This window comes from Erigeron canadensis, chromosome 4, assembly GCF_010389155.1.
Source record: "Erigeron canadensis isolate Cc75 chromosome 4, C_canadensis_v1, whole genome shotgun sequence".
NCBI lineage: Eukaryota > Viridiplantae > Streptophyta > Magnoliopsida > Asterales > Asteraceae > Erigeron > Erigeron canadensis.
The window spans coordinates 31,261,555-31,285,349 of record NC_057764.1 but is presented as its reverse complement, the minus strand read 5'-3'; the positions used below and the strand labels follow the sequence as shown (position 1 = coordinate 31,285,349).

The following is a 23,795-nucleotide window of genomic DNA, read 5'->3' as shown; positions in this document are numbered from 1 at the left end:
GCCGTTGCCGTCGCCGCATTGCGCGGGTACCTATCTCGTTTAATTACTAAGCTAACATGGTGGACACTTATTTTGTATGTCACTAACATTATGCAAGTATATAGACGTTTTAGAACATTTATATATATTAGTAGCAAGTTTCAACAGATGTATACAAGTTTCATTCACACAAATACACAATATATAACAAACCCAGCCTCAAGTTTTGAAGCTAAAACTTAAGAGCAAAACATTGTCCATGCAATTTACTCATCTCATTGCATATCAAAAAATAATAATTATTGATCAATAATCAATATAGCAAAAATAAACAAATTAATATTGGAAATATAACTATAAAACCCTTATGAGTTATGATACATATCATCATAATCAACTTAAGTATGTATAACCTTGACTTATAATTTCCCTTGTATGTGTAATCAAGGTTGTTAGCTAGAGATTGGTGCACCCCTTTTGATGCTATCAATATGAGTAGTTTCAAAAACCGGCAAACCACTTGAATAATAACCCAAATCACAGTTTGTTAACTCAAATAGATCAGAACTTGAATCACTATCTCCACCATCATCATCATCATCAAGAATGAACCTTTTTAGTTCTTTAGTCTCCATTGTTGGATCATATTTTTGATGATGATCATCTTGTTTTATATCACACACTTTACTTTTTTCCAATAACCCATTTCCTAAGCTTTTTTTCTCATATAGTCCACTTTTGACCTTTTGGTTTCCGTTCTTGTGGCTTTCAATTATAGGTGGTTTGGTAGTTTCACATGTAGGTTTGTGATGTGAACAACTTATGAGATCTCTATAAGTTGTAGTTTTAGTGCTTGTAGGTCGTATTGGTGGAATGTGATATGAAGGTGGTGTTTTTGAGCAAGAAGATTTTGTGTCACTTAAATGGGTGACATTACTATTATTTCCACTTCTAAAAAGGCTAATGCTGCTTCTTCTTTTTCTTCTCCAACTACTAGGGCTTTCATCTTCATCTTTTATAGATTGAATTGATGAGATTGACTTAGATTTTGATTTAGACTTCTTGGAAGATGTTTGATTGAAAAGGGAATTCAAGAAATGAGCCAACTTTCCTCCCGGTGAACTTGGTTGTTTGTACTTCTTCTCATTCTTGATCACCATAGGGTTGTGATGATCCATTATCATGTCTCTTAAACGAACCGAATTCCTGTTTTCCATCATGGTTTCTAAAGGAGTAGAGTTTATTCTATTGTTTGGGATATCTAAACTTAGTCTTCCAACACCTTCTCTCATGTAGCGCTTATGAGTGAGAGTCGGGTTTGAGGCTTCAAAGTAACGAGCCGCCTCAAAGACATGGAGATCACCCGAACCATTCCTACGATGGAACGGCTTCTTGTTTTCTTGTAGAGTAGGAATGGTCTTGGGCATGGTTGGAAGAATATAAAGACACAAATTTGTTTGATTAGAGTCAAAAACTATAACATGAAATGTTAATGGTTAGGACTCAAGAGTGTTCTCACTCAGTAATTTGGTGTGTTGGTGTTGGTTGGATGGAAGAATGATAAGATAGATGATCAATTTAGAGGAAGCATGACTATTTATAGTAATCATTACCTTCCACTCCGTTTTGTATGAATAAGTTTTACAACTATTTAGTGCATAAAATACAAAGTTGTAAAAGTTAGAATTTGAATAAGGAAAGTGATAAGTTATGTGCCTATGTGGGCATTATGGTTTTGTTTTGCATGATGGCATTTGGTTAGAGAAAAGACATCTCATCCGGCCCATATATATAAGTGGAGTGAATAGCATCTACCTTAATCATAGAAGACAATATCTAGGTCAAGTGGGGCTCAAAATAGAAATTTGCAAATTATAAAGCTTTAGGTGTCGTTTTGTTAGATCATTAAACTAGTATATGCCCGCACAATACGTCAGCTTAGTGACAATGACAATGACAATGACAATGACAGATAGTGGTGGTGTACAGCGGTAACGGCATTGGTGACGGTGAAGGTGACGACGAGTATAATAAACTACCCCCTTTAAGACTTTAAGCGTATTTTTTATCCTTAAGATACACCACTGTGTTTAGTTATTATATTTATACATTGCTATTCTATCAAAACAACCCTTATAAATATATGTAAATTTGTGAGAACTAATTGTACTAATTTGCTGAAACCGTCACTTGTTGTCGCCGACACCGCTACCACCACCAATTGCCACCACCGCCTGCCGCATTACATTACCACATCCGCTTGTCACCGCCACCGCCGCCACCATTACATCATCGTATATCGCGTCGGTACCCTTCTAAAAAGGGTAGTGTAGTTATATATGTAATGAGTTAAGGGTAAATGTTGTAAATTAGTTTTATTTGATATATTATAGATATTTCTAGTATATTATTGTTATATCAAGTGGAAATGCATAAAGTACTGGAAAAAAAATAAGGAGTATCTTAAGGTTATCAACTATATATTTGTTTAAAATGATTTATAATGTAATATAAATACATCATACGTCTAGCGGCTGTTTGGTTCAGTGGAATATTTCATGGAATTTCAAGTGATTTGAAATTTTAAAATCTCATAAAATTTTATGTTTAGTTGTTTTAATTGAAAAAACAACTGGTTAGATGTCTCTATCTCAGATAGAGATCAAGGATGACAACGTTAAATGTTATTTATAACTTTAAAATAGTATTTATACATCTTAATTTTTCTGCTTTTGGTAACACTATTTTTATAAAATAGTATTTATACATCTTAAAAATTAGGATGACAACGTTAAATAGAGATTAAGGATGACTGATGCGGAAATGACCCCGAGTCCTTTTCACAAAAAGGATTGGCTCGTATATTTGTTAATCAAAGATCATCAAGCAACCAATTACCCTTGGTTATCCTTTATTAGCATCATACTACTGGTGTATATTGATCTTGATGTTAATTAAGTCAAGCACTGAAGTTATGCAACGAAATCAAGTGTTGTTGGTCTTAAAGTTCATTAGTAACAAAAAAGATCAACAACAACTCTTGCCACCAGATGCAACCAGCAAGTGTCCAGATCAGCAAACAAAACACTTTAGCGACAAGTCTTCAGTAACTTCATTTAAGTAGTACTACTGATGAGTGACTAGTTGTCAGCTACTAGCTCTCAGTCATTCACTTTAGTGGCCTATTTCAGTTTGTGTTTCGACAATCACTTCTATCAGCAAGAATCTGGAACATCAACTAATCCTTCAGCGAGCAACCTTCAATTACACTTCAGCGAGCATCCACTAGTGATTTTAACATCTATGTTTCAGTTACACTCCCGTGAGATACTTCAGTCTTCATGCTCCAGATTACGATCCAGTTTAGGCTCTAGTGAAGAGGCTCCTGTCAAAGATCCTCCAGTGAAGCGACTCCATGTCAAAACTCCAGTGAAGTGACTCCAGGATAAGGCTCTAGTTAAGACACTCCAGTGAAGGTTCTCCAGTCCAGACCCTTCAGTGAAGATCCTCCAGATCCGTGCTCCAGTGAAGATCTTCCAGTGAAGCTTACCAGTGATCGGCTCCAGTCCAAATACACTAGAGTAATGTCACCAGTTTTAGTTCAGCGTATCTGTCGTCAACTCACTAGATTCTGGTCCAATAAAAAGGATTCCTCATACATAGCCCTTATGAGTATATTCAAGAATATTTCAAAGGGTTATGGATATGAATGGACAGCTGGATGTGACACATTTCCTAACGGTTTGCTTGTGATAATGGTGAGGACCATTTCTATGGAAATAATTCTATAAGCTGTACATGCCCTTTTTTTATTGGTTGTCTAAAAGTAGTGATGGTCCCTAATGTCTATGACAACCTTTTATTTCTTTTATTATTGTATTTCTTTAATTCTAGAAAATAGCATTAGTGGTTATAAATAGGGGTTCATTTCTCATTGTAAGGGAGACTAGATTGATTGAAAGAACTTAATAGAGCAGCCTCTATTTGTTATCCAAAAATCTTCATTTACCTTTATGGATCTTTGATCTTGGTGGTTTGAAGTGACCCCTTTATCTATATTTACGGTGGTTCGTCCTTTATCAAATAGTGGTGAAATCCAAAATCTTCGATGTCTTTATCTGTGTTTGTGGTGGTTAGTCCTTTATTAAGCATAGTGGTGGATTGGATTGTTTCTTTTATCCTTGATTCCGGTGGCTTGATCTTTACGAATCTTGGTGGTGGATTCTTTTATCTATCCTTTTAAGTTTTATTGTCTTGTTTTGTTGGTTTTGTTTCATAAAAATCTTAAAATACCAAAAATGGTCATCCGCTGTCTTTTGGTGCGTGTTTTACGCATCAATGACAATGTCTTATTCTAGCTTTTGGTAACACTGTATACATCTTAATTTTTTTATTCACTGTTAAAAATAGTATTTATGACTTTAAAATGCATTTGAAAGATATTATTAAATGTTATTTGGTTTTAAATGAAAGATTTTAGACTCTAAATAAATGGCTTCCTTCAAAATCCCTTAAAGATTTGAATTAATGTGAATATTTATGTCATTTTCCATGAAATAATAAAGCAAGTTAATGTGAATATTTATGTTTAACTAATTAAACACATTAATGTAATTTAAATCCTATGATTTAAAATCCTCCGATTCTCATATGATTCAAAATTCTTAAAATTTCCAGGATTTGATATTCACAAGCCAAACGCCGTTTTACTTTATAAGATCTAGTTTTATATTTATACTATATTACACATTTACACTTGTATATATTACTAACTAATTGGGAGCAATAAGATTGTGTCTCTTTATACAAAATAATGAAGTAGAACGGTAGCAAATTATAATATTGTCGTACTCTAGAAATTAAAAGAAGGTTGGAAAAGTAAAGGGCAATTAGCAGTTGGTTGAGTAAATATGATTCCTAAACAATTAAAATCGTCTTTTAATCTATTTCTATGCTATACCAAATGCAGCATAATGCAAAGCTAATGTTTCAAAACAATATAACCTTTGTTTATAGTGCTTTGAGAGCCATGAGTTAGGGCTTGGTTTTGTGGGGTCAAAATGTTCTATTTTTCATTGGATTCTATATGTGTTTTCAAATTTCAACACTATAATAGAGGACTAGCTTTCAAAAGTTGATGTTGGCCATGCATTGTGCCAATAATTCTCCTTTACAATTTTTTTTATATAAACATTAAAAGGGTAGATTTAATTTAGATTTCCTTGCCCCCACTCTTTATCAAAACTAACAATCTATAGTCCACATAATATACAATATCGATGTTCTACGTACGGTTAATAAATAGATAGTCTTTTCTATAGATTTAAAAAGTTACTATATTCAGAAAAAGGTTAATTGGCTTCGTTTGAGGTGGTATAACTTTAATGGAGTTTTTGGTCATGTTTATGTCCCAGGAATAAGAAGTTTGTATGCCTTTTTCCTTACAAAATTTCCAAAGCATCAAATCCAAGAAAGAAAAAAAAGGTCGAATACATAAATATTGCTAGTAATATTGATAACAATTAATATATCTAAGATACTATGTTATATGTTGGTGTGCATTGATCATTATTCGATTTATAATCAGCACATAACATGTGTGATAATGAGATATATGACATTAACTAATTAAAGTTCAAAACTGGGGTCATAGTATTTTTAATTTCTTTTACATGAAGTTTTTTTTCTTTTCATAATTATATGTACCTGTTACATTACATTAAAATATGATTGTTTGGTGAACTTTAATTATATCAACAATCATGTATATATGAAGTTTTAAAAATAAAAAAATCATTAAATGTTAACAATAGTATCTAGCTATCACCATGAAACATGCAAGAAGCCCACAATGTGAGATTTGACGTGGTTATTCACTTATTCCCACCTCGACGTGGTGGTGGCCTGGTGGGTGAGGTGACGACGTGACGGCAGCATGGTACTCACCACGTTGTTATGTGTGTGGTTGTTTTGTGAGTCAAGAATAATTTTTTTTCTCGAGTAAATTAATTAAAATATATAAATTCAATGTGTATTTAATAAATAAGTAGAATTAATTAAGAATTAAGGCCCTTTTTTTAGTCATTACTAGTCGCGCAATGCGGCGGTGTTTGTGACGGCATCGGTGTGGTGAGGGCGATTGTTGGTGGTGTAGACGGCGTCGAGTGGTGTAGATGATTGATTTTGTAATTTAATCATTAATGTTATTTTAGTAATTCCTCCATAATTTTTAGATAGAATTAAAGGTTGTTTTATTTATTAAATAATATAAAAGTATAGATTATGTGTATAGGGAAATTAAGATTAAAAAATAAGGATATTTTGGGAATAAAAAAGTGATGAATTTCATAAAAATATGAGAGATCAATATACTTTATAAGGATTTATAGATTATAGAAGTGATGATGAATGTATTAAGTGACTGAATGTATAAATAATGTCTGCATGTATTAGGTAAAAAAAATGAGTAATTGATGGTTATTTTCTTTTATTAGTAAAAAAAAAACATAAAATTTAAATGAATGCATTAAATTCTTAATTATTAAGTCTATTAAAAAAAAAAAACATAGAAGGATTGCATTTGTGATGACGAATAAGCTTACTTTTTTTGAACAATAGATCCTCAATGTAATCGTAGGGAATCCAAGAAAAAAACATCGGCTTGTTATTTTGAAAAGTCGAACCCAAAATTTATAGGTAAAAATAAGGGATGTCTCATCAATTGTCAATTGATCTATATTTAACGTACTTTTCTATTTTTCACGATGATTTGAATTTAGAATGAAAAATATATATATATATATATATATTATATGAGATAATTAAATATATATTAATGTTGAACTTTTGATAGCTAAGTAATTTGTGATTTCAGGTTCATTGGATTGGACGTACGTTTATAAAAAGACATTGGTCAAAACGACATTAGGAAAATTAATAAAGATTATGGGTATGTTTGGAAAAACTAGATGGTAGATTTTTTTTTTAAAGGTGAATTTCGCTGGAAACTTTGTGTCGCGATTCGACAGCGGAAGGTCTAGAATACGTTGTCTTAACCGGGTTGGTGCTAGAGAGCTCTCTCGAAGTAGAAATGTCTATTTCAAATACCCGATGGAGGGAAAACCCCTTACTAATCCGCCCAAAGGCACGATGATCAATAGGGGTAAACTCTGTCCCCTCAGACTTGAACATGGGTATACCCATTGGGTTTTATGGAAAAGTGGTGAAGGAAACGTGAACAATTTTAAGTTAAAAGTTATATTAAATTGTCTTATTTGCCTTTGAAGATGATTTATCATTCTCTGAAATGCATATTAATATTGATACTGATTATATGTGAGAGATGAATTTTGTTTTTCATAAGTTTTGTAGATGTTCAATTATAAAAAACAAATTGTTTATCATGACTTATATCGATCTGCATGTTTTTAAAGTGTGTTTAAAAAATCAGTTTACAGAACGATGTATGTGTAATTTTCGTTTAAGACATACTATTTTACTGGTGAACATTATACTTTCTTTTGAGAGGGCTAAATTAGTCAAAGTAGCACAACTGAAAGAAGATTTTCCATCAACCCAAATCGCTTTTGAGTTTTGGGCCTGATAGTTGCATTTAGTACGTGGGTTGCCAGGCACGTGCATACTCTAAAAACGAACACGTGAATACATTAAATCTCTCACTCCATTACTTTTTTTAAAACAAAGTATTTAAAGGTACCCCATATATGTTAAAGGTACATCTATATAATCATTAATTAATTAATTATTTCATTAAATGTCTTTTTAATTAATTAATTTATTTAATCATGTCATTTATTATTTTTTTTTTTTACCCATACATTAAATGCTTTATTTTTTTTACTAATTACAATATATTTTTAATAAAATTTATTTATTTTTATCTTTATACATTTTTGTTAAATATTATTGACAAAAAAAACTTATGTATTATATAGAAATCCAAAAATAACATAACTAATGAGGATATATTTTAAAAACAATAACTAATATAATGACATTAAAAATAGATCTAATCATTTATATATCAAGAAAAACTCTTTTTCAATGATAAGTTTCGGATGAGCTAACAAAATGAACACTCTAATAAAATATAAAAGTAAATGAAGTCTTTAAAAAAAAGCATAATAAAAAATTTAAAATTTTAACAAATACTAGTTATAAAATGTAAATATAAACTGATGTCTTACAAACAAATTTAACAACAAACGTTTAACAACAATAAAGTAATGTCGTTCAAAAGAATATAATTTAAACTTAGCGTTTAAATAAAAATTAGCAAATGTAAGCGATGGACATTATTTTATTAGCAAAAAGTAAATATATTTCATAGTAATAATAATAATAATAATAATAATAATAATAATAATAATAATAATAATAATAATAATAGATGTGTAAATATATATGATGTAATATTTAAATTTAAAAACCTAACAATAATAAAACAGTTAATTACAAAAAATTAGTGTAAGGATATATAAATTCCTTCTCATTTAATGCAAAAGAATTAATTACATATAATTTGAGTTATTAAATGTTAATGTTTAATTGTATTAAAAAATGAAATGAATTAAAAACTTTGACTGATAATAAGAGTAATAGGGGATGCCTTTATAAAATGGGGTATTTATAACATGTCCTTAATCTAAATTTTCATGAAAAGATTTCTTTACCTTTGGGTTATTAATTTAATACTATTCTCATACATATCTGCATTTGATGTTTAACCGAACACAATTATTGACAGTCGTTGTCTTGTTGACTTTTAAATATATTTAAATTTACACGTAAATCAATTTTTTGAAATTTTTTTCGTAAGTTTCAATTTGTACATTCAACTAGAAGTGATACTTCGTTAACCTCCAATTTTGTGTTATCTAAATCTCGGGTATATTTACATTGATGTTATCTAAAACTCAGATGGTTTATTGGTTTAAACATGCAGTGTGTTTTTTTTCATTAGAAAAGTGAATATTTGACCAAATACAAAAATAATAAATATAAATAAAATTTTCAAAAGACTGATAATTATTTATTAAATCATTAAGATAAAATTTTTATTACATAACTACTACACGTATAACAAATCATTGTGCACACTTTTTTTTTCTGAACATTTAGTCGGTATATGACATTGGGTAAACCTCACCATATAATGGTGAAACCCCACACGTACCCTAGACAACGAGATGTTAACCATGAGCCGTTACAAGTATTCAGAGAAAAAAATTCGCCAAAAAATAATCTTCAAAAATCACTAACGTCTTTTGCGGTTCAATAAACATCTTTTTGTGTGCATACATATAAAATACAGATCTTAATCTCTGATTTTACCAACATTCTCTCTAAAGTTACTAACAAACATCATCAAGGTGAGTAGGTGATCTAGTCTTTACAATTAACCTCTCTACGTTGGGCTAATAATAACTTTTATCTTTTAGTGAAATATTTAAGTTTTTCTCACTAAATTTGATCGTTTAAGCTATAAAATTCGAAGTTTCAAAAATTTGATGCTTAACTCTTTGAAATGTTAAGTTAAATAAGTTAACATAAACTTAGATAATGATTGTCTCATATTAAATACTACATAAAGTATGTGCACTACACTCCAACGAAAAAGGAAAAGGAAAAAAAGACAAACAAATAAAGAACAACTTGTGTTTGTCTCGAAATCATAGTATTTGTTCAATCAAAGGGGTTTCATGCTGCATATAATGCAGGCATATGAATTAATTTCGTCCCACATTGGCATCAGGGTAAACTAATTGCCATCTGACACGTGGATTATGAGACCCAAATAGCTACACAATTTCAATTTCTAATGTTGGTATACACATATACATACCAAGTACATATAAGTTGTATCTATCAGGGTTGGATCCACTTAATTAAACATAATGTTTGGTTGCTTTCTTTTGCTTAAGCACCATACGTACCAAAGCAATAACTCATGGCTATTGCTTATTGGCTACCATTAAAGTTTCCCTCTAATGGTTTAACCTTTATTTTTTTCATGTCTTGGACCCTATGTCACTCATATCACATCACATTTACGATGGTAGTTGATTACTAATTGGAAAGTGATGGATCGAATTACATGTTTAGGAATATGTACTTCTTGTAATTTTTGGACATAGTATGCAGGGTATTAGATCAAGAAGTATGGGTGTTTTAGGATTCAATAACGGAAGGCTCACTTGGTCAAATGTATTCGTAATTTAAGTAAAAGAGTTTAAATAAGTTATAATTAGACGAATACCCGCGCAAGGTAGCGACGTGTTGGTGGCGGCGGTGGCGACTTGTAATGACAACGGGAGTAAAATGGATAATAATTGATGTAAAATAATGTGATTCAAGAAGTTAATAAAGATAATTTAGTAGATAGAAGATGTATGTCATAAATGTTTTAAGAAATTAAGAGATTCCAAAAATAGAATACCTAGTTTGTATTATAAGGGAAGTATAGATTTTAACATACCTATTATTAAGGATTTCAAGATATATCATAACAACAAAAATGATCTAATTAAATTAACATTGATTTTATCCGTGAATATTACATATATTGTTCAAGAATACCAATTTGAATAAGTTTATGAAACTGGTTAACAATTCTTTAAATTACATTATTTTTTCTATAGAGTATCAGATATACTAGTTATTTTTTGAAAGATATTACTTGTTATTTTTTCTTAATGGTACAAGTATTATTAAAATAATATTGAGCATCTTATGAGGTGCTACAGTATTATTAAAATAAACATGTTATGTGGGACCTCGGGGAGTTTAATCCAAGGTCTCAAGTTCGAGCCTTGGTAGGTTTTCCTCGACAGTATTTTTTAATAAAGGAGGTGATATGGTGAGAAAGACTATTTAAGATCTGCTTAGTGCGGGACCCTTTTGTTGTGCGATTAACACACATCATACGCGTCTGAGGTAAAATTCACTTATCAAAAATATTTCAAAGTAAAAAAAAATCTAGAAATATATCAAGCTTGGAGTTTTAAGACTGTAAAATAGATGAAAAACTCAAGCCACTAACATGCTACTCACTGCCGACACACGTCACCGCCATCAATCATGTTGACATTATCACCATTGACACCGGATTGCGCGTATCTTCGTTAGTTTGATTAAAGAAATAATAGTACACAATCGCATCCGGAGGAATTACAATTGTAACGACTTACGAAGGAGAAGTAGGCCGGCCCAAAAGAACTTAACGGTAGTCTTGTCCTAGCTTCCTAGAGTCCTAAAGTCCTAGCCCAGCAATGTAATTAATGGTAACATAATTGGGTTCGTACAAAATTGGGTAATTTCAACGGATAATGGGATATTTGTTAACCCGATCACTTGATGTGATTGGGTCTTCAAAAGATGTAACATCTCAAACTTTTCAAGTTTGACTATTTGACTATTCCGTTAGTTGATGTCAATTCATTTAGTTTATGTGCCCTAAATTGGGATTATGTGATTAAATGCTTATATGTTTCATATGTGATGATTAAAGTAAATCGAATGAAAGTAATTAAAAGTAATATGAAAGTCAAGTGCTTGTTAGGTTGATGAGTGTCCCGGTTAGTAAGTTAACCTTAAAATGTGATGTTTGAGAAGTTGAAGGACTTAAGGTGACAAAAGGAAAGTGATGGCCAGGGGTTTAAGGGTTAATTAGGCTTCCCTAATTCTTATTATTCAGATCTACGTGTGTGTGAAACCCTCCAGCCGCTCCCTCTCTCTTCCAAAGCAAATTTCCTCCAAAACCCTACGTTTCTTGGTGTTTGATTGAAGTTTGATCAAGATCTTTCGTCCTTGTGATTATATAAAGGTAATATAGATGATTTTTCTTTGATTGTTGATGGTATGAGTCAAGCAAATAGACTAGAATCTGGTCTTAGGGTTTTGGGTTGGTTTAATTACAATCCATTAATTGATTTCGCGTCATTCGGGTGATTAATCGATTGTATAACGATGGTAAATGATTCAAGGATTAATTGGTGTTTTCAATGAGTAATTTTGGTCTTATTTTAAGTGTATTTGATGTTCATAAGACCTGGAGATGTGTTAAAGTCGTTTGGGATGTGTTTGGTTAAGTTTTGGGGTTGTTTTTCACGACTGGTCGTCGTAACTCCCGTTACGGTTGTGTAACTCCCGTTAGCTGGATAATTGCGATAACACATCCACTGTAACTCCCGTTAGGGATTGATTTTGTTAACATTTCTAAACGACCATAACTTTTGAACCGTAACTCCGTTTTTGACGAATAAGTTATGCACGGAATCGTGAGAGAGTCTATTTTCTAATGGTAATGCTTTTAAAAGATGATGATGATGTCAAGTTTTCAGAAAGGTTAATTTAGTGAGTGAATATCGAGTTCCGTCGAGTTATGTAAGCTCTAAAACATTAATCGAACCTCTGATGCATCAAGCTTTGTCATTGGTCATGTTTATAGGTATCTAGACCTGAGTTATGACCATAAGTAAGTGGATATTTAATTGGCTCATTATGTCGTTTAATGATTATAGGTAAGCCGAGAATAATTGCAAAGCTCGATAACTTACGTTATCATTTATTGTGCTCTTAATGTGCTCTTCAACGAGGTAAGATACATGACTTTTCTCACGCTGGAGGCACAACAAAAGTAGTTTTCTCTAATTAACCTCTTAATCGGATTATCTTATGTGTGTCGGGTTATCCGGGTCATGCGGGAGGTTATATGGCAACATATGCATGTTGAAGTAGTTAATTATGTTGTGATGTCGTTTAAAGTTGAAGTAATTATATGCATATGTAGCGTGATGATTACAATGATGTTTCCATGAAGTGTATATGATACGTGTTGTTGAAATGATTTATGTTGATACGTTGACATTTAAAGTAAAAGTAAGTATGTGCATATGAAAAGATGATGATTATAAGGACGTCATCATGTTATGATATGTGATGTGATGTTGATAATGTCGTTGATATGCCTTAATGTTGATATGTGATGGCTTGAATGTGGGACTTAAGTATGACATGTCTAGTTCACTAGATACACGTGGGAATTGCTATGAGTTGTGCACGTTAGTGGGATTAAACGTTAAAGTAGATGTGGGATTAATTAGGTAATGAATACCTAATGTTAAAGTAAAGTGTGAAATGTGGGAAATCGTTCTAGCCTTAGTGTTAGTGCGTAAAAGTAAGAAAGATAAATACGTGGGAAATGCTATAGCTAAATACGTGAGATTGACGTGGGAAGTGTTAAGCTTAACCCGTACTAGTTGTAATGCTAGTGCGTAAGATGTGGGAAATCGTGCTAGACGTAATGCTAGTGCGTAAGACGTGGGAAATCGTGCTAGACGTAATGCTAGCGCGTAAGACGTGGGAAATCGTGCTAGACGTAATGCTAGCGCGTAAGACGTGGGAAATCGTGCTAGACGTAATGCTAGCGCGTAAGACGTGGGAAATCGTGCTAGATGTAATGCTAGCGCGTAAGACGTGGGAAATCGTGCTAGATGTAATGCTAGCGCGTAAGACGTGGGAAATCGTGCTAGTTGTAAAGCTAGTGCGTAATATGTAACATGATGTAATATGTAAAGATGTAAGACGTGAGAATAAGTTGATAAGATAATTATAAGAATATGTGAGAAAGATGTGCATGTAATTTAAGACGTGGGATCACAATGTGATGTGGGATTTAATAAGATGTATTGAGACGTGTGATAAAAACAATGCATAGGCACAATTAGGATTATATGTCCTACATGTGCTATGCATATATGTGCGATATGTTTATGTGTGATATGTAAGACGTAAGATGAAGTTGATTAAGCTGATTAAGATGATAATAAGATGTGTGTGGAAGAAGTATATGTGCTTTACGTTGTGAGACCACCATGTGACGTGAGAATATGTGCTAATATGAATACATGTGACAAGTTTATGCGTGATATGACAAGATATGATATGAAGTTACGTTTAAGTGGTAAGTCTATGTTGATATGATATAAGATACTCATTAAGATATGGGTATATGATAATATGATGTATATGTTGATATGAAATGAAATGTGATGCAATGTGAGAAAAGGGAAGTATGGGTTGATCTATGATAATTGTGAATGAAGTGTAATGTGATCATATTTTGATAAGTAAAATATGACGAAGTTTTATGAAAGTAAAATGAAGAACGTTTTATCAAAATGTGTGTATCTTACTTAGCTAATTTTATTAGCTAACACTTGCTTTTATGAAAATGTTGTGTCCTTCAAGATAAGCAGGTTTGAGTTAGGAAAGGATTAGCTCGGTGAGATGGGTAGATGCAATAAAGAAGACTAGCATAATTTGTTGAATGCTTAAACTTCCCCTTTTAGCCTTATGTCATGGCTACTTTCGTTCATGATTTATGAACATGTATTAATGATGACATTTATGTTGGTGCCATAACTTGGATTTCATTTATATTGTTTTGATGATGCACGTTAGTAACACCATTTTATAAAGGTACCATCCGGTTACGGATGGAGCAGTTTTAAAGTGATCCTTTTCCGCTACTTTTTAAACGCCGTTTGGCAAAGTTTTTGAAATCCAGGTTTTTAAAATGACGGGTGTTACAAAAGAACATGTCATTGATGTGTAGTTGTGTACATTTAAAAGTGTACGATTAATTCTTTCACTCTTATCCTCTCATAAGAGGAGGATGCAAGAGTTTCGCTCAACGGCTTAAGGACTACTTGACCTGCTGATCTTCCTGCAATTCAATTCCCTAATGAGCATTTATGTCTGGGAACGTTATGGGTAACATGGCCTATGAGCTCTGTCGGTCTCTACGATTGCTTGACTTAAAGCTATAGTCAACTTTCACTTGCCTGACTTCTTCAGTCTCATACTCTCATGCTTCTATAAGTCTTTTAGAGACTCCACCTATTGTGATATTAGGGTAGGAATTCTTATATGAATTGCCAGAAATCCCTTTCATTTTGTCAATAAGGGACATGTTAGGAGATAGCTCTTAGCCTGTTGGTTGCTTGCCTGTGACTTGACTTCCTCGTACTCCTACTTCCACTTGTGCAGTGGTTGGACATAAGACAATAGTTTCTTTGTGATGGGTGAGGTTTTTGGATCAAACCTTGAAAGGGCAAAGTTTTTCCCTAATTAGTGTCGTGCATTTGGGCGGCTAGTTAGAGGTTTTTTTTCTCCTACCGGGTATTAGAGGGTGAGAAGATATGTAAAACTAGCTTTCGCTGCAATGATTAATCCACACCTTTAAAAAAAAAGTATACTGTATATGTATAATAATAAGAAGAAGTTGGGTATGGTTGGTAAGGCGTTTTTAAGGTGCTGTTAAGAGTTTAAAGGCCTAAACTTTTAAAAACAAACCTTTTTTTTTTTAAATAGCTTCTTTTTTAAAAAAAAAAGGGTATCGTGAAAAATAACCATACTTTTTTATAAATACATTATAGCTCAAAATTCAGAAACAATAAACATTAAATAGTTCAAAGCATGTACAATATATAATAAAACAATAATATAAATATAATAATTATATAATAATAATAATATAATAATCATATATATACAGAAGAGTCTAAACTAAAAAAAAAAACTAATGATATACCGAACCACCTAACTAAAGCAAATCATATATACCACTAATTAGGGGTTTTTCCTCTACTAAGTGCTAAGTGTTGTGATGTTCTCCGCACGGTAAAATAATAATATACCAAAGCACGGACGATGATTTATTTATTAGTCTTGTTCTTCGCCAACTTCAATTTGATCCGCATTCTTGAAAGCGAGCCACCCCTTTTTCTTGATAAAGTTCATCAAAAAATACCATAAAACAGCACCAATAGTGATTAGCGCACATATAATGCGTGGTATCTTTGTAGCAAACACCATGATCAACACCAAAAATGACGACGGTATCATCAATGCCACCGCTAGAAGGATTTTATTATCAATTGGCACGCGATAAGGTCGTCGTAAGGTTGGATACTTGACCCGAAGCCAAAAATAAGAGGCATACTCTATTAACATGCTCAAACTGTATAAAAGATTCGCAGCCGCTATAATAACTGTAAAATCCAAGAATACTGAACAAACCATGACAATCAAAGTTGATAGCAATATACCAATCCATGGTGTATCAAATTTTGATTTAGCCCCAAAAAACTTTGGTAAAAAACCAAAATCAGACATTCCTAGTATTTGATAAGAACAGCTACATAGTAATGCGAAAAATAAACCTATGGTTGATAACATAGCTCCGATAATTATCCATACCCTTAACCACTTTCCTACAATCGTGGCCGCGGCCACGGCAAAATATCCTGACTCCCACGCGTTTTGGTCAAGGTCTAACGCACCGGTAACCGCCATCAAAGGGATTATATAAGCTAAACAAGTTAAAACAACCGCATATAATAAAGCTTTAGGAAAAGTAGTTCTTGGATTTTCTACTTCCCCTGCCATAGTACTAATTGTGTCCCAAAAATTTAAGTTCCAAAAAACATTATTAAACGACCCATTCCAGTTTCTTTTCACACCTTTTTGGCCCATACTTAACCATCTTTCGGGTTTTATATGTGGGACAGCAAAACCCGCCATGATACCAAACGGACATAAAGTTAAAATCCCTAAAATAATCGAAAGAATTCCCACGATATTGACACCCAAAAAAGTAATGAATGAGAGGACTGTGCTGATTCCCATCATTGCCGCGATACGCGGCAACCCAGAGTTCAAAATTGGAAAAAGTGTTTCCAAGTATTGAACCCCAAGGACTGGGTACGATGATAAATTTATTACACAAGTAAGGTACTTCAGTACCCCTAATAAAGACGCCATAAACGGCCCGAATGCTTTATATGTCCAAATAATATAACCACCGTTTCCGGGTAATGCAGTGGAGAGTTCAGCTGTGACAAGAGCTTCAGGTATGCTCCATATGAATGGAAATATCAAGAATTCGAGAATGGCAAAAAGTGGCCCGACTGCTTTTACTGCAGGTTCTGCACCAAACGGGCCACCCGCAACGTCAAAGTAAATGATAAAGATCAATGGGATGAGGCTTAGTCTTCGGTGTACGGTTGTTGAAGCGGCGGTGGTTATGGGCAGGCCATCGCCGGCAGGGATGGTGGTGGTGATGGCTGTTGCGGGTGAGAGAACAGGCGAAGGAGGAAGAGTCATTGTGTTGTTTTGGTTGGATATAGATATATGTTATTCGACGTACGTACAGATTTTAATTTTCCTATACGTAGGTTTATTATATGTAATTTTACTGTACGTACAGACTTGTGTTAGGATATGATCATATGGATTTGTTTTGTATACAATTTAGGATTATTAAAAATTGTAGAAGATATCAAATTCGTGTGGATACTTTAGAGTTTAGATAGAATAGTATACGTAACCTAAACAATCCTACATAAACATAATCTTTTGATAAATACTCGTAATAATAATATTACGAGCATAGTTGTCGACTCGTAACTTTTGACTCGACTCGAAAACCTGATTTTTGACTCGTGACTCGAAACGTGACTCGACTCGTACGAGTCCGGACATTTGTATATACTACATAATAGTGTATAATTATATATATGTGACGTATTTATAAACAAATTCTAAGTGGATTACTTTAATACATTACCAAAATATTACATACTCGATACTTTTAAGTCATAGACTTACAGTTTATCTCCAAATTCGTACTAAAAGAATAAAAAATACATATATAACATACAAAATAATGTAACCATAAATATGATATATAATATATAACCATATTATCAAACTACAACAGTGATAAATTTGCGACTCGTAGTGACTCGTTTCAAATTCACACTGCGACTTGTAAGAGTTAGGAGAAAAATGAGTCACACAACGAGTCGTCTCGTTTTCGGTCCAAATCGACTCGACTCGTAAGAGTCTAACAACTATGAGTACGAGTAATATAATACTCCGTAATGATTGTTATTGATGTATCAGGTCATCACCTCAGTAACAACTAACAAGTCAGCAAAATACTGAATTCACATTGTTTATCAACATAATAAAACTCATTTTGCCCATATTGTCATTCGTATTCAACTAAAAACAAACTATATTACAATAAAAAAACATATATTAATTTTAAAACACTACATATGAAATGAAAATATAGATATAACATTTGAACCGGGTTGTAGTTATAATGATTGAGATAATAGTGTTTTTATAAAAATTTGATGTGGGGAAAATAAAAAATTTACAAGGAACGACTGAGGGGGAAAAATAAATAATATGAAAAAAATTACTATGATAGAATTTTTTAATTTTTTTTTTTTTGAAAACTTAATAACAATCATTAAATTAAACTTTTTTCAATCATTAAATTTTTTTTGAAAACTTAATAACAATCATTAAATTAATTTTTTTTTGAAAACTTAAAAAAAATTACTATGTAGGCAACCTGAAACGGACTAAAATTAAATTAAACTTTTTTAAATAGGTTTAGATATCTACTACAACTATTTACAAAACTATGTAAACTCATGCGTCAAACTCCTTAAGTTATATTACCTATACTTATCTACACTTTCTTATAAAACAAATTACTATTTTCAGGTTTTAAAATATCTAAACAACCCTTCTTTACTCTGATTTAAATTTTTTCATTTAATATATATACCTATGATAGTTTAATAAAATAATTTAAAACGTTTATCGTTCAACTCTTAAAATAAACACATTACCCCTATTAAATCAATTACTGTTATATTAATAAACACATCCGTTACCCACCGCCACCGCTACCAGCGCCACCCGTCGTAGCCGCCATCACTCACAAGTCACCGCCGCTGCGCGCATTGCGTGAATATCCTTCTAGTATATCTAGATCTATACTACTCAGGGGGTGCTTGGTTCACAAAGGGGAAAGAGAAAGGTAATGGGTAAGGAACACTATCATTATAGAATATTATTATATAATAAAAATAATAAACAAAACAACCTACCCATTTTCCATTAATAATTCATCCATGACAATAATACATGTATATCCTCCAATTTTTATCTTCATCCTCTCATCCTCTCTAATAATCACACATACGCATCTTCATTTTCTCTGTCTCTTTAATATATATATATATATATATATACACACATATATATACATATACATACAGGACAGTAAAAACATATATTATATATAAATAACGCCCTAGGAGCGGTGGTGGTTCTTGTATATGAAGGATGTCGGATGGTGGTTCTTGGTGGTGGATGCGGATGGCGGTTGTTGGAGGTGATGTTGAGTAGTGCTTCTTAGAGGTGATGTCCGCTGGTGCTTGTTGGGGGTGATGTCCGCTGGTGCTTGTTAGTGGTGATGTTTAGTGGTGGTTGTTGGATGTGATGTCCGGTGGTGGTTGTTAGAGGTGATGTCCAATGGTGGTTGTTAGAGGTGATTTCCGACGGTGGTTGTCGGAAGTGATGACCGGTGGTAGTGGTAGTCCTAGCCAGAAAAAGGAGAAGGAAGAATTATTGAGTAATGCTCCATTACTTACTTTGAGGTATTGATTATCTTTGCTTATAACAACAAAGTCATATATCTATAATCATTCTCTTTACCATTCCTTACCCCCTCGATGCCTCTTACTAGGCACCCCCTCAGTAAAACAAATTACCACCTCCCCTTTAAGTAATTAAAATTTTAAAATGACAATATTACCTCTCCTTTTCATTCACTAATTTAAGCGTCTTCACCTATTTACTAATAATACTCTTAATGAAATAAATTACAACATAGATTCTCCAACCCTTAAATAACCATATTAACCCCTCTTACATCAATTAATTTACATTCACCACCACGCCGCCGTCACCGCTGCCCATCGCTGTCACCACTGCCGCCGTCACCACATCTTCATCATTACCACTATCAATGTCTTATCGTACGAACATCTGTCTAGTATTGGTTTATAATAAATACTACTATTAAGTTTTGTTTCCAAAATCTTTTGACAATCTAGTTATGATTAAAGAAAAAAAGAAATAAATATGTACTAAATTACGAAAGCATCTTCTGGTGTCAATAAACTTAGTACGAGTTTACTAGAATATACTTTCTTTCTTTATAATCCATGAGTTGACTTATTTAAGTTGGTTAGACTATCCATATATGGGTCAACTTAATTGATAAAACCCAAAATAAAAATAAAACAAACCCGAGACCTATTTTACATGCTTCCTCCGAAAAAAAACCCCTTCGAGAATTCATATTCAAAAGCATCAAAGATGTCAGCGCACCAACCAATCGAAATCCAAGCACAAATCATGAAAAGGCTTCCTGTGAGAATATTGATTCAATTAAAGATGGTATCAAAGGCATGGAAGGCACTGATCGAAAGCTCCGAATTTATGGCCGATTACAACATCTCCCAAACTGGACCAAATCATCTATTTATAAGGTACGACGACAAACTATCCAAGGAGCTAAAATATGTTTCAATTGTTGATAACAACCCATTCCCACAACGCAAATTTGTTCACACTCTTCCTGAATCCTTTAAACTATTTTACAGATACGGAGAACCAAGAGTTGTCGGTAGTTCTCAAGGGTTGTTTTGCCTTCATGGCTACTCAGGTGTCGGTAAGTTTAATATTGTTATTTGGAATCCGTCTATTAATAAGTCTGTTGCTCTTGATTGTTATGGTTTTAGCAGAATAGGATTTGGGGTTCGTCCCGATACGTGTGACCCTATGATTATTAAGATTAATGATGAATATGATTTGGCTCGGAGATTCGAGGTATTTAGATTAAGTACGGGGGTTTGGACTATCCCACATAGTAGCAACCTGCCTCGTGAATCGATTTTTTTTACAGTTAACCATGTTGATGTCAATGGGTTTATTTATTGGACTGTTTGTGATCGTGTTGCATGTATCTATTTCATTGTTTCATTTGATATGAAAAGCGAAAAGTTTACAGAAGTAAATGTACCCAAGTGTTTAACGTCTAAATTTTTTCCGATTTGTAAACTAAGGGAGTCTCTTGCTGTGCTTGAATTCTATCAAGAGGCCGAGGCCCAGAAGCAAGTTTGTGCTGTATGGATGATGATGACCATGGAGGATGGTGTTCAAAAATCGTTTTCAAAGCTATACACTATTAGCACACAAGATGCGTCAATATTAATGGTACCTGCGTTTAGGAACTGTGGCAAACCTATCGTGGGAACAAGAAGAACATTGGATGAATATGACGAAGGAGCGTTGCTTTCAGTTTATGAACCATACTCCAAAAACATCCATAGTCTTGGGATTCACAGAGTACATACTTCATTGACATTGTTTGTGAGCTCTTACGCGGAAACTCTACTTCTTCTTGATCAACCGGGCAAGCCTATTCCATACCGAAGTCGAACCATTCATTGAGTTGTGGTTATCAATATGTAGTTATCCGTCGTGCTTTAGTGATACTTATCGAGTTAAGATCGAGTTTTCTTAGTATCTTTGGTCCATATGTTCATGTAACAAAAACTCAGAAATCTATACATCAATTTTGTGTATTCCATTTGATGCTTATTTTTTTTTTGCTTTTATATGGCACAATTTTGTCCATAGATCTCTTGCTCTACAAATTAAGTGTCCTTAATTCTCGGCTATATTTGTAGTTGTACATTGTCTTTAAGGGAATATCATATACAATTTTTTTTTTTTTTTATTCTTGGAACGCTATCTTTTATTAGAAGGATAACTAATAAGGCGTTTGAAAAAAAAAACTTTGATATTTAAAAATATTAAACTAAACATTAATACGTAAAAATAATATATAAAAAGACAAAAATAAATTTGTACATTGTTAATTGAGAGATATAATTAATTTTGAATGGATTTTTTAGACACGGTTGAAATTTTTTTATTTAATTAAATGATTAAAAAACTTTAAAAAATCTACGCAAATTGATGAATAAAATAAATATAAATTAAGTATTCAAGGCTAAAAAGTTATAAATTATTGATGGAAAATAAAAAAATGTAAATTAATAAGACTTTTTCTAAAAACACTAAAATAATAACATATTATTATTAAGGTTTTTAATTTATAATTAAATTTAAAAATGACATAAGCGAAAGTCAATTTGATAAAATTGAACGATTTGATTGAGTAATAAGTTATTAGCTCAACTGTCTTATAATACATAATAAGATAAGATAAGATTAAGATTAAGATATATGACGGAAATATGCAATTATTTGTTTTATCTATCTTTTTATTATACTAAAACACAGTTGTTCTAATAACATATCAATCAATCAGAGCTTTCGATTTCTTAATGTTGACTTTTGTTTTCAATTTTGACTTTAATTTACATTTTTTAGTTTTTCATATCAAATTTACACTTTTTACTCAATAATTGTAATATAATAAATAAATAATAATAGCTAATATATATCTGATACAATAATAGCTAATATTTATCCAATAAAATAATAAAATATTTTTAATGATTATGTTATATTATCAGTATTTTATTTTTGTTAAATATTTTCATTGACCTTTTACAATAATCACTTTTATATCAATTATTTTTACCCATCGACACCGCCTCTACCACCAATGTTGGGTTAGCCCGTAGTTTCCTTCCTCTCGTTCTCTTTCTGGGCTCATTCCCCACCACCATACCATCACCGTTACGAAATCCATCGCATTGTTCGAATACCATACTATTATTGAAAACACTAAAATACAAAAGGGGGTAAAGTGTATATATTTTTTCGTTTTCGTTTATTTCCCTCGTTCCGAAATCGACGGTTCCATACCAAAACAAAATTAGTTACACACTCACTCACACTTCCAATTACACACACTCTCACTAAAATCCTTCACAACACACACCCAAATTCAACAGAAATTTAGACAATATGATTAGGTCTTCTCGCAACCGTCAGCCCGCCGGAAGAAACAGAGTTCCGATAACATTCTATCTATGGGCAATAGGTTCAGGTCTTCTTGCGGAACAACACGAAGGAAATCGGCGCTACTCGTATCCAGTTGTTGTTATCAAATCGGTATGGAACCTTGCGTTCATTGTGGTTGCGTTTTTTACATTGATTTTGACTCTTGACGAAAAGCCGAAACTGTTGGAAAATTAATGATTCGTATTAATAAATATAATATAAAACATGATTAATAACACTAACCTGAAGATCCTGTGGAACCTGTTAGTTGATTCAACATTCTTGCCATTGAGATTGGTTCCCAAATTAAGGTGATTATAGGTTAGATGGGGAAGAAGATTAGAGAGAAAACACACACAAATTAGAGAGGGGGGGCGTGATTAATGATTCATTCGTTACTAATGATGATTAATGATGTTATATTTATATATATAACATTTATACTTAGCCCCCTTGGTGTTTTGTGTAATGTGTATTATTAGTCTCCTTAATTCTAATCACCTAATGGGAAACCCTATATTATGTCATTAATAGTAAATACGCCCATCGTATATTTACCGACATAAGGATTTCATTTATTTGTCAATTATCATATCGGACTGATATATGATCGGTGAAGGTCACAACTACGTGAGTCCAACAGAAACATCCGTTTAGGCTTTGGATTTCGGTTTATTCGTTGATATGTGTAGTTCTACTCTAATGCGAAAAGGAATACCAGAATTCGAAAAGGAATACCAGAATTCGTATTAACAACGCTGTGATTTCTACTCTAATGCGGTGAGTTCTTGTTATAAATCGAAATTTTCTTTTCAAGTTATGCAGTTAATAATTAATATCAAGTCGCATTCTAATTTTGCACGTTTTTCTATTGTATG

General features: G+C 32.5%; 3 protein-coding genes across 3 annotated transcripts; 1 reads left to right on the top strand and 2 right to left on the bottom strand.

The window, feature by feature from the left end:
• Nucleotides 1-235: 235 nt before the first annotated feature.
• Nucleotides 236-1,656, bottom strand: LOC122595866 (protein BIG GRAIN 1-like E). The gene has a single exon (XM_043768329.1). It carries the CDS (start codon nucleotides 1,404-1,406, stop codon nucleotides 432-434), a length of 975 nt encoding a protein of 324 aa, XP_043624264.1. The 5' UTR covers nucleotides 1,407-1,656; the 3' UTR covers nucleotides 236-431.
• Nucleotides 1,657-15,592: 13,936 nt separating this feature from the next.
• On the bottom strand, nucleotides 15,593-17,200 carry LOC122598539 (probable polyamine transporter At3g13620). The gene has a single exon (XM_043771132.1). It carries the CDS (start codon nucleotides 17,167-17,169, stop codon nucleotides 15,727-15,729), a length of 1,443 nt encoding a protein of 480 aa, XP_043627067.1. The 5' UTR covers nucleotides 17,170-17,200; the 3' UTR covers nucleotides 15,593-15,726.
• A 2,878-nt stretch (nucleotides 17,201-20,078) lies between these two features.
• LOC122598324 lies at nucleotides 20,079-21,557 on the top strand. Its single transcript, XM_043770917.1, has 3 exons — nucleotides 20,079-20,426; nucleotides 20,541-20,608; nucleotides 21,003-21,557. Exons 1-3 carry the CDS (start codon nucleotides 20,200-20,202, stop codon nucleotides 21,071-21,073), a joined length of 366 nt encoding a protein of 121 aa, XP_043626852.1. The 5' UTR covers nucleotides 20,079-20,199; the 3' UTR covers nucleotides 21,074-21,557.
• Nucleotides 21,558-23,795: the final 2,238 nt, after the last annotated feature.

Bases quoted from the DNA above. Each gene is read 5' to 3' on its own strand.
- LOC122598539 (XM_043771132.1), bottom strand. From the start codon at position 17,169: ATGACTCTTCCTCCTTCGCCTGTTCTCTCACCCGCAACAGCCATCACC.
- LOC122598324 (XM_043770917.1), top strand. From the start codon at position 20,200: ATGCTTCCTCCGAAAAAAAACCCCTTCGAGAATTCATATTCAAAAGCA. The intron at 20,427-20,540 runs GTACGACGACAA...ACTATTTTACAG, and splicing joins CCAAATCATCTATTTATAAG to ATACGGAGAACCAAGAGTTG. The intron at 20,609-21,002 runs GTAAGTTTAATA...TTGTAAACTAAG, and splicing joins TCATGGCTACTCAGGTGTCG to GGAGTCTCTTGCTGTGCTTG.
- LOC122595866 (XM_043768329.1), bottom strand. From the start codon at position 1,406: ATGCCCAAGACCATTCCTACTCTACAAGAAAACAAGAAGCCGTTCCAT.